Source organism: Vanacampus margaritifer, chromosome 10 (assembly GCF_051991255.1).
Source record: "Vanacampus margaritifer isolate UIUO_Vmar chromosome 10, RoL_Vmar_1.0, whole genome shotgun sequence".
Taxonomy (NCBI): Eukaryota; Metazoa; Chordata; class Actinopteri; order Syngnathiformes; family Syngnathidae; genus Vanacampus; species Vanacampus margaritifer.
In genome coordinates, this window is record NC_135441.1 from 8,865,088 (window position 1) to 8,882,936 (window position 17,849).

General features: G+C 37.4%; 1 protein-coding gene across 6 annotated transcripts in view; it reads left to right on the forward strand.

The window, feature by feature from the left end:
• LOC144058919 (connector enhancer of kinase suppressor of ras 2) overlaps positions 1-17,849 on the forward strand; it is a 75,946-nt gene that overhangs the window by 11,434 nt on the left and 46,663 nt on the right. For all 6 annotated transcript variants that reach the window (XM_077577574.1, XM_077577577.1, XM_077577578.1 and 3 more), the window contains exon 2: positions 7,069-7,232. In XM_077577574.1, coding sequence (XP_077433700.1) covers positions 7,069-7,232 — 164 coding nt within the window. The remainder of the gene's footprint in view (positions 1-7,068; positions 7,233-17,849) is intronic.

Here is a 17,849-nt window from a genome sequence, read left to right on the forward strand (position 1 = left end):
GAGCAACATTGATGTCATCTTCAGTCGACAGAAAGTGTCTAAATGCCCGCACCCCTGAGATGGATAAAGACGACTGGATTTTGCTTCATAATTAATATTCCACAAATGTAATATTAATCAGAATGTCATGTTTAGACTAATTAGGTCACATATAAGATGTTATTGTCAAGAAATGTTTAAGGTTGACTTTCAGTTTAAGTATCACAGAAACCCAAATCAGGCGAGGACCAAACCAACCAAAACAGATGTGGGGTTCTCAGAACATTTCTGTTGTGGTGAGAAAGCAATTAAACTTTTTGCAGCTCCAACTGGGAAATGAACCATTCAGGTTCAATGTGACTTCACCGAGCTGGAGATTGACATGGAGATAGTAGCTGTCTTTAATTATAATTAATCATTTATGGGGTTGTAGGGCTGTGCAATTAATAGAAATTAAATTACAATTTCAATAATTACACTCCATCAATATAAAATCGGCATAATCGTAAACAAAAATAAAAGATTATTCATACTAATTTTGAGTTTTTAAAATTTATAGATTTGACCTTTTTTATTTTAAAATGACAAATTTAATATATCTTGTTTGGCCCGAAGAAAACTTTCATAATTATAGTGTTTCAAAGAAATGTATTTGTCTTAATATTGTTTTACAAGTTTAAACATTTTCTTGTTTTATACCAAAAAATAAATGATTGTCCTAATCATGATTGCAGTTAATACCAAATGAATCGTGATGAATATTTTCTTCATAATCAAGCAGCCTAGTATGTTGTCCAAGCAACATATTTACTTAAATCATGTGAAGGAGAATAATATGCTTCCCTGAGTAAGCTCTACTTTCTGGTTTACTGTAACGCGGTAGACCATTTTGTGTTTATTTGCCTTTCACTCACCAATAATAATAAAAGAAAACACTGCTACCTGAGGTGTTTGTTTTTTGTCTGGAACCACATCAATGGGAAATGCACTAAGTTTACTAAACCAACAAAGGATTCACTGCAGAGTGTCTGTATTTTGTTTTGGCCACCAAGTTGCAGGACAGCAAGCAGTATATTACGCAATTAAGTCTTATGTGATGTGATTGTTTCCCGCAGGGAACTTTGAATTGGATTCCAAATTGTCCATCTGCTTTTCTTTGTGCTCAGAACACGGGTCACAGTTTTATTTGGATCATGTTCAAATTTTGCGTGTTCATAAAATATTTTCAACGTAAACACATCGTTGATGGCAACTCTAACATCTTGGGGAAAAGTGTTCTCATAAACATTATGCAGGATTGGTTTATTGCAGTTAATGTTAGGATAAATGCGAACACCGACAGGGATGGGAAAGTACAGATATCAGGCAATGGCATCATTATTCCGGATACACCCTCTTGTGGCCATTTGATGATCAGGAACTGGAAATTAGAAGTGTAGAAAATTGCCAATAATTTCATGGATATATATCCAAAGGTCTTTCTTTCTTTATTTTTTAATTTTTTTTTAACAATTACTAGTGTCGGTGACTACTTAAGAGTTGAGTACTTGCACGGGTAAAAAAAAATATATATATATAGTGGTATCAAACATCCCTATCTGACAACTTTAAAATCATGGCAAATTAGATAATTTTTAAGATAAAATGTGCAATTTTGGGAGACAAAATATCACATTTCACATCACAAACATAATATACTGTAGTGTTTATTTTACGTATGACAGGCCATTACATTTTTTGAAAGCATTGTACATGATTTTTTAAATAGAACTATTTGATCATTGCTATGACTTTCTGACTCCTTATTCCATACAGTGACAGAAATTATATACTCTCTCAATTGGAGATTGCGTTGAATGTCAATATTCACTCCGAGCATGTAAATTTGTATAAAGATGAATATTTCCAGTAGAAGTGCCATCAGTTGAGATTGCCTGCGCATCCAGCAAGCTGCGTTTCAGAGAGGAGGCTGGGGTGCACTTGAAAGCTCACATACGGGAGAGCTAAAATGCCACCTTCTTAAGAATATTCTGTCATGATGTGATGAATATTTCACAGTAGGAATATTTCAGTGGCTTTTGAGTCTTTTTTTTTTTACGTGCACTTTTTCCAGCTAGAAACTCAAAGATAGGAGGCAAGGCAATAAGACAGCGGTCTGCGCTGCCTGTCAGTGCTCTTTGCACGAGTTCTACTCTGACCCAAGCATGGTCTCGACGGAAAAGTTAAAAACAGATTTGACTGTCTGATTTCAGTTGATGTTAATGGGCAAGCGGGAAAATCGCTGCTGAGAAGCTTTTTCATCTAGAGTCATATTAAGCAGTAAAATCTGATTTTATTGTGGCCTTCAACGATGTTTTTTGAATACAGATAAGTATTGTGTTTGTATGTGCGCGGGCCTTAGCCTTGCATCAGTGCTGAGTCCTGAGGGCCAGCAAATGCTGATCCCTTACTTCTACTCTGAGGCTTCCCATGCTGTTGGTTGCTTAGCAACCCTCATAGTATGCCAATAAATGCCGAAAATATTTGAAGGACTTGCATGGAATGTAAATGAAGAAGCTACATAAAAATAATAATAAAAAAGTTAAAACATTACATTGAGTTATAATGGGAAACAGTCCAGTATAAAACTAACCCTAACCCTTAAATAAGAGTCAAATCTGACTGTCTAGATAACTCCATCATCCAACTGATATTACAGTTTACACAGCGACGATGAAGTAGTTGTTGAGGAAATTTTGAACCTCAAGAATAATTTTAAATAAAAATTCCAAATTGAACAAACAATACAAATTGAACAAACAATACACACTTCTATCCTAACTTGATTACACAGAATGACACTTCTGACATTACGTCATGAAAAATAACTTTTATAAGGTTTATTTTAGCTATGCTGGGGCAAATATTTTGTTGACTTGCATTATAATGCATGACCAACTCTAGAGAGAGGGTCACGATTTATTTGTACTGAGGTTAAAAATGCAGTAAACTGCTAGTTGATAAATAAAGCAACTCTGAAAATCTTTTAACTAGAAAATATCAGCTTCTTCTGCTTAAAGAGACAGTGTGTAGAATTTTAAGATTTTTTTCCCCAATGTTTATTCATTAAAAACCAAAACAAAACTATTAATTTCAATAATCTGAATAAAATAACTATCACATTGACGTACATTTAATAAAAAAAAAAATCTTAGATCGAGTAATCCCTAATTATCTTGCATATGCCGGGCCGCATCTTACAGGAGGCTGACATGTTTTACCACCATCTTTCTGCTACGGATACTCGAAGGTGAATGACTTAGCAAATGTTGTATTTGGTGGGAGGCTTATGAAGTGTGGTCTTTCTGAGGTGTCGTAGTGCGTGTGCTTTGAAATACACATGCCTATAGGTTTGATGCATTCTATTAGTTCACCTCTAGATGGCATTAGATTCTACACACTGTCACTTTAAGGTAGTCCTTCTCTCTGTGTAAGAAAAAAAAATCATTGAGAAGCACTAATTTAAGGGAAGATGTATTGATTAAACACAGGCTAATGTGTACGTTTCCATGTGTAGGTTTTTGTACATCCATGTGTATGTAGAGGTACTGATTTGCATTTGTAACTACAGTATCATCTGTCTAAATGTGTTGCTGCTCTGTTTGTGTTGAAATATCTGTTGCTTAAAAGGTAGAAACCGCCACCTAGATGCTAATTGTTATCCTGTTTGCCTGTGGTGTTCCCCATTGTATATTAGAATTAAGCTAGCGGAGGCAAGCAGTTGATTTAAATACATAATGTGCAATTGTATTTTTTTATATGTTTAGTTTTACAGTAACCTGCATAGAATAGCAATAAACGGCTTGAAGATTATTTTAGAAAAAAATGTATTGTTAGGCCTGTCTGGCAAACTGCTGCTTGTTGTGAATTGAATTGAGACACTTAACACAACTAATCAGATCTACAGTTCCCAAATAAATAGATGTATTTGCCCCAAACTGACTTCATAATGTGGCACATTGTATAAACACGATTCATAAATGCCTCCTTGCCTCGGCAGCTGAGGTACAAATGAGAAGAGCAAATGTGTCTCTCTCATATGTTAATGTTTGGAGTCATGAATTCATATTCCTCGCTACTTGCTGCAGGGTCTGCTCTGCCTCCATCATTTCAGCATGGCTGTATCTGCTATTGTTGCTGCCGGCTGCATGAAGAAATCTGCTCATGCACTCAACTTGCAGATATTACTGTCAATACTGGACATATTTTTTTTTTTCATACATTGTACATTCTCTTTCTATATATGTTGATCATTTCCATTAATATCAACTTTTAGGCCTAATACATTTCTGAGTATTGTGTACTTGGGTATTTTCAATTTATTTTAACTGCCATTTAAAATGTCTCTATTAAAAATGTTCTTTCTGCTTTCATTTTGTTACTGTATTATGCTATATGAGAACATACAAGTGTAGATACAAGAACATCTCCACATATTGATAGGTATGTGCTTATGGAAAATGTTTGGAATGTATCAGCATTTTAAGCAAAACAAAGTAAAATGTTGTCTAGTTATGATAAAACTGCCATGCTGTCTACTAGACCAGTGGTTCTCAAATGGGGGTACGTGTACCCCTGGGGGTACATGAAGGAACTCCAGGGGGTAAGCAAGATTTTAAAATGCATTTAAAAAGCATCATCCATGCAAAAACGTTTTGAAAATACTTATTACATTATGTAAATATTTCAGTAAAATCAAAGTTTATAAAATAAAATGTATATTCAGTAGGCCGTTCAATTTCATTGTTCTAAAAACTCCAGAATGGTTCGACCCAAACTGTCATATGCAATCTAGGATCACCTGTCAATCATCTGAAAATGTGATTTAAAATAAATGATTAATTTTTGAGAACAGATCTTTACTACAGCGTGACACAAAAAAATAATCATCACCTAAACTTGAATAACTTTAAAAATAATTAATAAATTCTTATTATTTTTCCGATTTACCAAGAAGAACTAATGTTCTAAAAGTCTATCAAATTTGACCTTCAAGATGCCATGGAGTACTGAGGAAAATACATTTATAGTTGAGGCATATTTTCGGCTCTCCCTTAGAGATAGACTCAGAGTTGAGCTGTTACTCCTCCGCATTGAGAGGAACCAGTTGAGGTGGCTCGGGCATCTGGTTCGTCGTCCAGAGTGTGATTGTCTGTTAGTGTCTTTACCATTGAGGTTATGCACAATCCCATGGGTTCTGAACTTATTGACCCATCTGTAGATCATTGAGTGGACAGGAAATTCAGGACATCTTAACTGTTCTTTGAATTGCAATTGAGTTGCGTCGATAGACTTCAGCCGAAAATATGCCTCAAGTACAAATGTCTTTTCCTCAGTAGTTCATGGCATCTCGAAGGTCAAATTTGGTAGACTGTTAGAACATTAAATATAGATTTGAATGCCCCTTTATCGATATGTAAAGAAGCCCACAATAATATTCTCATATCATTTTTTTCAGCACGTCCCTGGTTACATTATTGTTTACCCTATATATTTGTAGTCACTTAAGTTTTTAAACCCCTCTAAATCGAAATCTATGTGCTTACAGTTAACCCCCCCCCCCCACCTAAGGATAATGCCTGTCATCACCAAAATACTCAGTCTGAAGCTTGGAAAATGAATCTGTGGCATTCCATGGATGTAATATTGTCAAGATGAAGGAGCAATGTCATCCCCTTTCCAGGCATTATTAAAAACGGTGTTGACATTTGTTATTTTGCAATTACCATAATCTCAAGGCTGTAAAATGCTGTTATTTCATTTTGAAAGCGCCGGTAGCAGTTTCACTACATAAAATGTATTTTCGTGATCTGCATCTTGCAGGAGACAATGCCAGATTGGCACATCTGAAGCAAACACAATGAGCCATTGTGATTTATTTATTTTTATCCCCACTTGGGGAGTAACAGTACATATAAATGTGTTAGATTGAAATTTAGTCTGCTATATCGTATGTAACAAGATTGTGTGTTTCTCAGAATAACGCTGGGATGATATTTTGCCTTCTGTGTCCCATGACATACTGAGTGCCAGATTTCTCTCATTCCTGCTTTGCTATTAGTGTGTATGTGTGTGTGTGTGTTGACTGTGTTAAGGTGCTACTACACAGTCTGTCTGCCATCCTCGCTTCCCTCGGGCATCAGTGTTTACCTCACGGCTTCACTCAGCTTTATCAACGGCAATCGTAATTGTTTTGTAAGTGTGATGTGCTTGAAACAAACATTGAAACAAACATTCACAGGCAGACTTTAGTGCACTGTTGTTCTCCTCTCTGATGGGTGCTCTCATGCTTTCTGCCTCATGCGTTCTCATTTTCTAACAGGCTTGTTCATTAGATGCGCTTTTTGCTGACTTTGTTTATCCCAAGCCTGAAGCTCTTAACTGATCAATAGTATCCCCGACCACCACATCTATATACTGCATGGCAGGTTAAAAGTCAATATTACTTCCGTCTCTGAGGTATACTGTATGTTAGACACAATTTTAATTGGGGAATGAACCTGTATTGCAAAAGCGCAAAATAAACATGCACAAATTCATAGGAAAATACACTTCTGATCCCTGCATGTAATGCCGTCTACAAGTACAAATAGTATTCCACTTATTTTGTAGATTTTAACCTATTGCGTCTTTTAATTAAAAAAAACCCCACACTGGACAATTCCCAGTGAATCTTTGTTGATTTCTGTATTTTTTAACCATCATCAAAAATATCATAGTTTGTCAGCTACGGAATTTTGATGCAGGTTGAGCTCACCCAAATGTCTTTTATTATCTATCTTTACATGCTGAGTTTTTTTCCAGGTTCATACTGTGCCCCATTTTAAAGGGTCAGAGCTTGAGCCTTATGTTTTCTCTTGATTTTTCTTTCCATCTAAGAAACTCGGGGCGCTGAAAGGCGACCCACCAGGCTTCCTGTTCTGTCTCCCTCTGTATTATTCATTATTGTTTTATTTTTTGACAAGTTGTGACTGGGGGATTGCCCTTTTAGGGATCAATAAAGTAATGTGAATTTGAATATGACCTGAATCTCATCCTATTTTCTCTCAGGTCTGGATGACTGTCTCCAGCAATATGTGAAAAGTTTCGAGCGGGAGCAAATGGGTGGCGAGCAACTTCTGCACATCACCCATCAGGAGTTGGAGGAGTTGGGGGTTACGAGGATAGGACACCAGGAGCTCATTCTCGAAGCAGTTGATCTTCTCTGTGCCCTGGTCAGTCACTCTCTTCACTCCTTCTCTATATCATGCGTGCAGAGGGACGTTACAATTTGCATTTTAGACAATCAGCTCACTTCATGGGGCACAATTCATACTTCTTTTTTATAACTTGATTGTAAATGTGTTGAACCAGAGAGGCTAAGGTATGGGTACACAAAGGCCTAATTGCTTTATGTCACTAAAAGATTTTCTTAACCTATTATAGAAGTGTTTAGTGTGTGTAGAGTGATTTTTTTTGCTCCCCCATCTGCTCAGAAAACAAATGGGGCCAAAATTTTTAAATGGGCTGGGTCAACACCAAGTTGGGCCAAGCCATGGACTCAGTGAAACAGAATAGCCAGTTAAGCCCGTATCCCACCGTGGGGGCAGAGGTGGATAGAGTAGCCAAAAATTGTACTCAAGTAAGAGTAGTGTTACTTCAAAATAATATTACTCAAGTAAAATGTGAAGTTGCTTAAAACAGTAGTCTTAACATTATGTGTATTTTAAAGAATATCCTGTATATATTTTTATGTTTTTATATTATCAACTGTCGTTTAGAGGCGCCGCTCAACTTTCTCTAATGTTTTGTATTTTTCCATGACGTATGAAACGAAACTGAAACTTTACTGTAATAAAAGCGACGAGGTGGCCGGGGGAGGAGAGAGAGTCGGAAGGAGCCGAGCGTGAGTTAAGGTCTCGCGCCTCCTCTCCTCTCCCAGCCGCGGTTGCAATAAAACAAAGCAACAGCTTCTGCCTCCTTTTTCCTTGGTGCACGGTCAGTAACTAAGGGGATCTGTAATATCAGACCCAACATAAAAGTAAACAGTCGTCATCAAATAAATCACTCAAAGTATTCACTGAAAAGAATACTCAAGTACTGAGTAACTGCTTGAACATGAAGTCTGATTTATTTTTTGAAAAACAATGTCATCAGATAGACAAAAACAAAATTATATGCAAATGCTGGCATCTTCAAATCATAAAATAAAAAATAACTTTTTAAACTCGTTGTGTTCTAACTTCTGCCATGGTGCTAAAGCAGCGCTGCGCAGAGAGCATCTGCCTATTTTTTTCTTGTTTTAGAGCTTTCGACCCACTTAGTAGTTAATTGTTTGATTGACACTAATATACAAAGATGACGCTCCCTCTAAAAGCGAGCGGTGGAGCACGGGGGAAGGGGGGGTGGGGGTTAAGGGGTTGAACGGGTCTCCGTTCCCATCGTCACATTGAAGAGCCGTTCAAAAGACTTGATTCGTTCGTGAACGTCACATCACTAGTCCGTGGGAATGCTCCCACACAGTCAGTCAAGCGGAGTGCTTACCTGAAAATACAGTACATCTAATGTATGAATGGGGCGGCGAGTAACGATTAACGACTCTAGTGAAGCCCATTATAGCGGAGTAAGAGTAGCATTACTTCTTCACTCATCTACTCAAGTAAAAGTAAAAAGTATTGTGTGGTAAAACTACTCTTAGAAGTATTTTTTTTTTCAAAAAGTTACTCAAGTAAATTTAACTCGTTACTACTCACCTCTGCGTGGGGGTGAATGCTTGCGAGTGTTTGCGAAAGTAGCGAATAATGATTTCTCGTCAGGGTTCGTTCAAAGCCGCAACGTTTGCTGAATATTTGCTTAACGTTTGCTAAACACACACCAGACGTTTGCCAAAAGAGAAATCTCATTGCGAGACTGACCACTTTGATTGGCGTTGAATCAAGACAGCTACGTTCATGCTCACTGCGGCACGAATCGCCATTTTTAAAAAATACGTCTGGATTTAGTCTTAAGAGAGTTAAAATTAGAACTCGATTTAGACGTCTAAATCAAGTCTAAACATAAACTAAACTGTACATTAATCAGTGATTGTTTAAAATGTAGTAATCCTAGTAATCATTTTGCCATCATTTATACAACTTAACATTTAATTTAATATTTAATATTTACTTGATTAAGTGTGTCGTCTAGATTCGGGCTAAAATATCAACAATTATAGACGGGCTACTTTCGGTCTAAATTTAGACGAGACGTCTAATAGACTTCTATGGCTCAGTGGGCCCCCCCAAAATTCTTGACAAATGACAATGATATGTTCTACGCAGCCCCACTATTCTAAATATTAGGTATTATGGTTAATATTGCGTTAGTGGAATATGAGTTAAGCAGCAAAATCCAGCAGTTTTTATCAGTATCAAAAGGCGACCATTTTGCCATTTGCTGTAGAGTGAAAATTACATCACAGTTGCTCAGGTCTCAGGTAACCAATCTCAGCTCTGCTTCAGAAAACAGGTGAGCTGCGATTGGTTGTTGCCTGAGCCCTGAGCAACTGTGATGTCACCTTCAGTTGACAGCAAGTGGCAAAATGGCTGTCCACTGAGATGGATGAAACCGGCTGGATTTTGCTGCAGAACTCATATTCCACAAATATAATATTAATCAGAATGTCATGTTTAGACTAGTGAGGTCACATATGACATATTATTGTCAAGAAATGTTTCAGGTTACTCCCTTTAATCTCGCGTACACCACACCACACGCTATAAAAGCAATAAGCACACACACCTATTTTGTTTCCTTGTCAAGTGTCTTACATTTAAAAAATCCGCACAAGAAGGGAAAGGCAATGTGCTACAAGTGGAACACATGAGAAAGGATATGCCTAACAAGGGGAAGAGCACATAGGAGGGCCAGAGCAAAGCACCTGATTTGTGGAAGTTTTGCTCGACAGTGACATCTCAATATCACCTCAGGGTTTTCTGGACTGAAAAGTTTTGTAGAATAATTCAATATTGTATGACCTCAAGAACATTTGGCTTTGAAGGGTCCACTTTATTGAAATCCATCATCTAGATTAGGGATGTCAAACTCATTTTTGTGCCAGGCCACATTGTACTTAGGGATTCCCTCAGAGGGCCGTTATGTGCTGTTTGTTACTTGAAACCAAATGAATGTTTAATCATCTACAACAAATTGATAGATTACTAGTTCTAAAACCAAACGTTATGGTAAGTAGTTTGTTAAAGTAAAAAGGGTAAGAAAAAAATTAAAGCACAATCTCAACATTAATATTTATTACACATGACAATTTGAAATTTTGGTGCAGATTTTGGCAAGAATCATGGAAGTTGACACACATCATTTGCTTTTCGCGGGCCACATAAAAGGATGTGGCGGGCTAGAGCTTGACACTCTGTTCTAGATGTCTGTTTTGATGTGTTGTACGTGGGTGTTTGTGTAGTACTGATTCTATTAATGGAAACACTTCAAATATATAATTATCTCATTAAGTCACGGCTTTGATTGAAATGTTTCTCCATTAACATTTGTTAGGGGGTGGTCGGTGTTAATTACACTGTTTGTGAACATTGAATATTAAAACCTGCCATGTCCCGAAAGCTGACATCTAAGAGTTAAATTGCAGGATTTAAAGTGGAGGAAATTGTTTGCATCAATAACATTACTCCAAATTGATCACAAATGCTTTTATTATGGAGGAACCAAGCTGTGCTACACCATCCGTGTTTGTTTAGCTTAGTTTAACCAACAAAATGAATGTAATTTGCAGAAAGGGTATGAGCATTGCAAATCTTGTAGCATTTCATTACATGTACACTAGTAACTTCATTTGACAATGATATTTAGTAGAATAAAACAAATGAGCATGTTTCTGTCTTCCTAGCAGACATGTTCACAATGTTAATTCTGATACAATGACACTATCTACTCTGAGAAATACATTACATGTTGTGAAACAAGGGAAGAGGGGAGGTAAAAATAAACAGCTATAGTGGCTGTGTTCAGAATTAACCAATCAGATTCAAACTTGTGTTAATTGGGTAACACCACCCACTCATTTTCATTTAAAGTGCCTGATTGACCCCAAAAATAAGTTCGGATGTTCTATAGGCTTTTATTGACATTTGTGTTGCCACATCCTAAAGCATAAGAGCTTCCACAGCATCGGAGGGATCTTTCGTTTTAAAATGTGCCTGCCAGAAAAATGATAAATATAATTTCATATAGATTACATGGAAACCTGGCTGCTACATTGTCACGAAAATGTGTTATTGTATATTGCAAGATTTAACTTTCTAACCATAATTTCAAAGCGATACAAACATGGGCCAATATTAGATTTTGATGTATGAAAACCATGAGCAAAAATATTATGGTATCAAATAATAAAATTTACAGCTCTAAAATGTTTTCTTTTCAATATTTGGGTAAATAAAGACAGCATTTTCCACCATTGAACAAGATCATCCATCCATCCATCCATCCATCCAGCCATCCAGCTATCCATCCATCCATTTTCTTAATCCGCTTATTCCTCACAAGGGTCACGGGGGTGCTATCCCAGCCGGCTTCGGCGGTGTACACCCTGAACTGTTTGCCAGCCAATCACAGGGCACACAGAGACGAACAACCATTCACACTCTCAATCACACCTAGTGACAATTTAAAGTGTTGAATTTACCTGCCATGCTTGTCTTTGGAATGTCAGAGTAGAACGAAGTACCCGGAGAAAACCCACACAGGCACATGGAGAACATGCAAACTCCACTCAGGAAGGCCGAAACCCAGAACAAAATCTATTTTATTTGTATTTTTTATATGAAATATTTAGTACGGAAGAAACATTTGTCATGTTAAGTTTAAATACATAAATACATGTTAACATTCTTCTTCTTTAATGCCATAAATGTTCGAATTCTAACGCTAACGGGAAATTAGCATCAACTTCGGGAATGATATTCCTTCAAATAACAAATATTCACACATAAATGCTGTGGAAGCACATATACACAGATAAGATAATAGTACTCAAAGGCACATCTCTTTTCCCTAATCTGTGAAAAACGAGTTATATTCAAATGCTCAAATGCTACTTTTTTTCATAATTTAAGTGTTTACTCCATGCATGCATGAAATAAATATGATAAATTATGTAATGCATAAGAATGAAAATGTTGGTCATTTTGTACTTGAGAAAAAGAGAACGTGTTCAGCATGTAGGGGTGAAAATGCATTATTAGGCAGTGATGATAGTTTTGAGTACTTTAGTTTTAGTACTTCAATAAATACTAAGTTTTGCAATCATTGAATAATGATTTTATTAATTGTGATTTTAATTCCAAATAAAATAGTCATTAGTATTGTTTTTTTCCATAATTGTCCAGCCCTACGAGCTTCCAGCAACACATTGGGTGGGGATTGGGGGAATACACCTACGAAACAAATTCATTTTTGGATTTATGAACTTTGTTTGAAAATGTTCAATTATGAACTATTAACTGAACTAAAATTTGTGATTTGAACTTTGAACTAGTTTGCGTAGAAAATGAACTTTCCCAACACTGACCACTATCCACAATCTTGTAGACCATTATCTCATCTGCCTGAACTTCCCCTCTTGCGAAGATGAATTTTTCTTCTTTTTCTATAGAGCCGTACAAGTATTAGGTTTCATTAATGATGGGAAAAGTTTTGAACTGACTTAGCTTGGTCTGGTATATTAACAGAATCATACGCCATTACGCCATATATTGTTCATCCAAACACCCACATATAGAATGTGTGTATTTTCTTCTTTTTTAACATTGGCTATGAAATGGTTCAGGCATTTTAGGCCTGCTTTGTATGTCCTGACAGCCAGCCTGTGTAGTGGCCCTGCTCCGGATTAGAGAATTAAGGGGAATTAGGTGCTACCCTCCAAGAGAGAGAATGAGGAAAAGAGGACAGGAGGTGTGAGCGGGGAAGTGAAATAGAGAGAGAATGTGAAAAAATTTATATGCATGATGCACCTTATCTCTCAGGCACACACTGCTGGATTAACTGAGGTTGTTTGAATGTGTGTGCGTGTGTATGTGCGCGCACACACGCTGACATGCTTTTGGCTGTTAATCAGCTTTTCTTTCCATTCAAATTTTACAACATGGAAATAAGGAAAACACAGTGAAAGTCTTCATATGTCCTGGGACCGGACATACAATTCATCATCATCATCATCACATTAATTGTGTCAGTTTAGCCACTCACCATGTTGCGTCATGCCTCAGTAGCCAACAGCTAGCTCTATAGTGAATATTTAACAGGAGTGAAGAGAGAGTTATTGTCCAGCAAGACATAATCACTCATATCTAAAGCGAACCTTCAGCTCTTCTTACACAACTTAATCATTCTTTCCTCCAACTAAAGAGGAAGACGCGACTGAATCGTAAAACGTCAGCTTGACTGTAAAAGTCCCATTTTTTTTTGCCTTGCACTGTAGTAATTTTTTGTATGTTCAATGAATACTTTCCAAATTATTAAATTATTATTTGGCCATGCAGTGTGCAATCCGTTGGTAAGAGATAAACTGGCATCTTGATAAATATTTCATCATGTTTTGGTGGGTGTATGTTTCTGACCTCTCCATTTAGAAATGTAATGCAATGTCATGAATTTACATTTAGAATGCACTTGGTAATGGAAGCCTCCAAGTTGGTCCTGTTTTTGTCTTTGCAGTGTCCTTCAAGTGCTTACTTTGAGTGACACTTCCTGTTTATCGGTCCACATTATTTTTCATTGGAGTTTTTTTTATATTTACAAACCCAATTCCCGAAAAGTTGGGACACTATACAAATTGTGAATACAGGTCAACAAATCTCAAATAAGTTGAGACTGGTAGCAATAAGAGACTGGAAAAGTCAATTGCACTTATAAAAAACAGCTGGACGACCAGTTACCAATAATGAGGTCCATTGGCAACTTGACTGGAGTATAAAAAGAGCTTTTCGGAGTGGCAGTGTATCTCAGAAGCGAAGATGGGTACAGAATCACCAATTCCTCCAATGTTGCGCAGAAAGATAATGGAAAAATATCAGAAAGGTATTTACCAGCGAAAAATTGCAAAAAGGTTGAAGTAATCATCATCTACAGTGCATAACATCATCCAAAGATTCAGAGAATCTGGAACAATCTCTGTGTGTAAAGGTCAAGGCCGAAAAATCATACTGGATGCCCATGATCTTCGGGCCCTTAAACGGCACTGCAGCGCAAACAGGAATGCTTACTGTAAAGAAAATCACAGAAAGGGCTCAGCAATACTTCCAGAAAACATTGTGGGTTGAACACAATCCACCGTGCCATCCGCCGTTGCCAGATGAAAGTCCACAGTACAAAGAAGAAGCAGACCAAATAGCGCAGGCGTTTCTCTGGGCCAGGGGTTATTTAAAATTGAGTGTGGCAAAGTGGAAACCTGTTTTGTGGTCAGACGAATCACAATTCCAAGTTCTTTGTGGAAAACTGGGGCGCTATATCATACTGACTGAAGAGGACAAGGACAACCCAAGTTATTATCAGCACAGATATACAGTGAGATGCCACAACCATGAGTGGTTGTGGCATGGGCAGCTTCCACATCTGGAAAGGTATCGTCAATGCAGTTTTTATTCACAATTTGTATTGTGTCCCAACTTTTTGGGAATTGGGTTTGTAAATTGAAGACATTTATTTTTCATTAACTGTGATTCTTTGCGGTATTGTTCATAGAATATAATGAATTGCTGCAGTTCCCTTTTCCAAATGAATTTGCATACAATAGTTTACTATCTGGAGTGTGGTGGCGCATATTGTCCGCCTTTCATTTGAATCTTGGGTTCGAATCTTGACTTGTGTGGAGTTTGCATGTTCTCTCTGTGCTTGCGTGGGTTTTCTCCATGTACTCCTGCTTCCTCCCACAACAAGACATTAAATTGCCTGTTGGCACGAATGTGCATGTGAATGGTTGTTTGTCTTGATATGTTCTGCTAGTAATGGGTGAGCAGTCCAGAGCGCACCCCTCATCTCAGTCAGATAGTACAGGCTTCAGCTCACTCACGATCCCAATGAGGACATAGGGTCTCGAAAAATCCATGGATGGGTACCACTGGGGAACAATTTGAAAACAAGTATCTGCTAAGTTCGATTTTTCTGCTGATTAATATTTGGCATGCTGATTCCAAAATTGTATTATTTTTTCTAGCATGTTATTTTCCTCTCTCCACAGCTTACACTCCAGATAAGCAAAATTCTACTGATTAACTATAGTAAGACTGTAGTAAGAATAGCTTATTACATTTAGACTCATCTACAACTGTGTGACAATTTGTTTGTGTAGTCACAATTGAGACAGTGGAGTGACAGGTGTGTGCAGCTCCCAATCGGTCAGTACTATCAATATCTAGAAAACAGGCAGCTAGCATCGTAGAAATTAAGAGGATTAGTCCGGACTGTTCTCTTAACCATGTAACCATGGGCATACCATTGTAAGTTCTATTTTATTTTATGCTGTGTTTTTTTTAAATGTTGTCAAAGCTTGTAACTATTCCAGCTAAGGGCAGAATCCACAAAGATTTGCTGATAGCGCCATTAATTGCACTTCATTTGCACTGGCAGTTAGCGCCGTCTTAACATCCTACTCACAAAGAATATTGCGGTAATGATATACCAGCGCGAACACAAAGTTGACAGCTGAGCGCAGTTTGCACTTTTTTTCTCCGATTGCCACGCTTGGCAAAGTATAAATGATGGCTTTGCGCCAAGAACACCGTGGCAGAAAAACGGCACGAAAAAACTCTTGGTAACACTTTATAATAATGATTGCTAGTTAATCATTTATGATGCATTAATTAAAGATGATGTCATGAGAACTTATTTTGAGCTAATAAATTGTAAATTGCTGGTGTCGGGCCAAAACCTTATACCTCCAAAATCGTCACTTTTCAGAAGATCCCAAAAATGACGGAGGGGTTTTCAGCCATTAACATCTCCGTTAATGATGCAAATACACGTTTATTTAATATTTTTTAAGAAAATGAGGATCCTATAGCGCAAAAAAAATTGACGTGATGGAGAAAAACTGAGATCAGTTTTGGATTCTGCACACATTTTTTTTTTTTAACTAGCTCAGACCTAACTCAAGAAAACTTGTGCTTCCCCAGCGATTTGTTAAAATTTCATTAATTAAATAGTTTTTTTCTCCAACATTTTTTTTTTCTTACCTCATCAACTATTTGGAATATTTTAGCATCCTTTAGTTGAATAGCTATTTATTTAGTGTGTATTAGCTCATGCCTATTATTCAATTGGAATTGGAGAAATAGAGCAATATGTCTAATTTGTGATACAGTATATGGTTGTGAAATGTTAATGTACAGTACTGAGTGCATGGCAGTTTGATATTTCAGGGGAGAGAAAAGATTTTTATATTGTAGAAGATGCTTGATTGTGACTATGTGGGTCTGGCAATGGTTGGAATTTCAGCATACAAGAGGTTTTACCCCTCATTGCTACTATTGCAACCGGATCGACTGAAGGTAGTAGGGGGCTGCTCTAATGGCATCGCCCTTGTACTGTATTGATTGACACACACAGGCACATATGCTAGCTCAAATTATTTTTTTCTCCGTACACACAAAGATGCAAACACACACACAATCAGCCGTGATCAGAAGATAAGGTCTCCTCTTCATTTGTGCATTCCGTTCCCAGGGGGAGACACAAGTGGAGGCCTGATTGTAGCATCTGCAAACACACGTTTCAAGTTCACATGTGCATCCCATACAGTACATTAGATCATACAGAACATACTGTAACATATGCATGACCCAGTTCCAGCAAGATGCGTTGCTCGTTGCTCCCTGCCCATCTTGTTTTCTGCCTCTTTAGCTTCTCTAATTTGGTCTCTCACTCCTCTTGCTGCCACTGTACACTCCTTTGTAGTCACTGTGGTCGTGACTGTACTAAATAGATCAAGAGGCAGAGGGGGAATAGAGTCTAGATCTGTGTATGTGTGCATGTGCAGTCGTCGTGTCAGCAGGAATCAGCCTCTTTCCGGCAAGAAATTTCCAGAGGTGCCTTGGTTGGCTGTGCACAATGTGGCTCACTGGGTCAGAGTTTTTTTTATTTTAATTTAATTTAATTTATTTTTTACAAGGGTTACAGGGTTGTGTAGGAATAGGCTTTGTAACCCTGAAGTCCAGAGAGGAGGTTTTTCATTCTAAAACTTTTATACTTTTATTACACCACTATTTTCCACCCATCTAAGGAATACTTGAAAAATACAAAAACAATAAAACATGTAACATACACACAGCTAAAAGTGACTCTATACATAGAGTACAGTACAGTAGATTAGTCCTGACTGTATAAGACCAGTTGCACACTAACATTGTCAAATTAGAAGTGGATTTTCCTGGCTGCTGTATGCAATATTAATAGAAATAAATAAACTGGGTGAGAAATAAAAGAGCGTGTGGATGCTTCAGATTCATTGATTGTACTCGCCATGCTTAACTGTCTCATCCACAGTTACAATAAGACACATTATAAATATAGCTAGATATTTATTGTAAAGCAATATATAAAGAGAACTGCCAATGTTCTGTGGGTGAATATGACTTATATATAAAAGTCGATTTTCTTTGTGAAAGCTCACATGATTTGACATGCAATGCATGTTCATCTGTGATTCAAATTTGCAGTCCCAGCAAAAGCAGTGGCTGACATTTGGGCACTCATGGAAACTAGCTGCGTTGTAATTCATTAGTTAGATAGTTCATTTCGGTTTAGCTGCGTCGTTTGGTATGCAGTTTTGGGTCGGTTACGCGCTG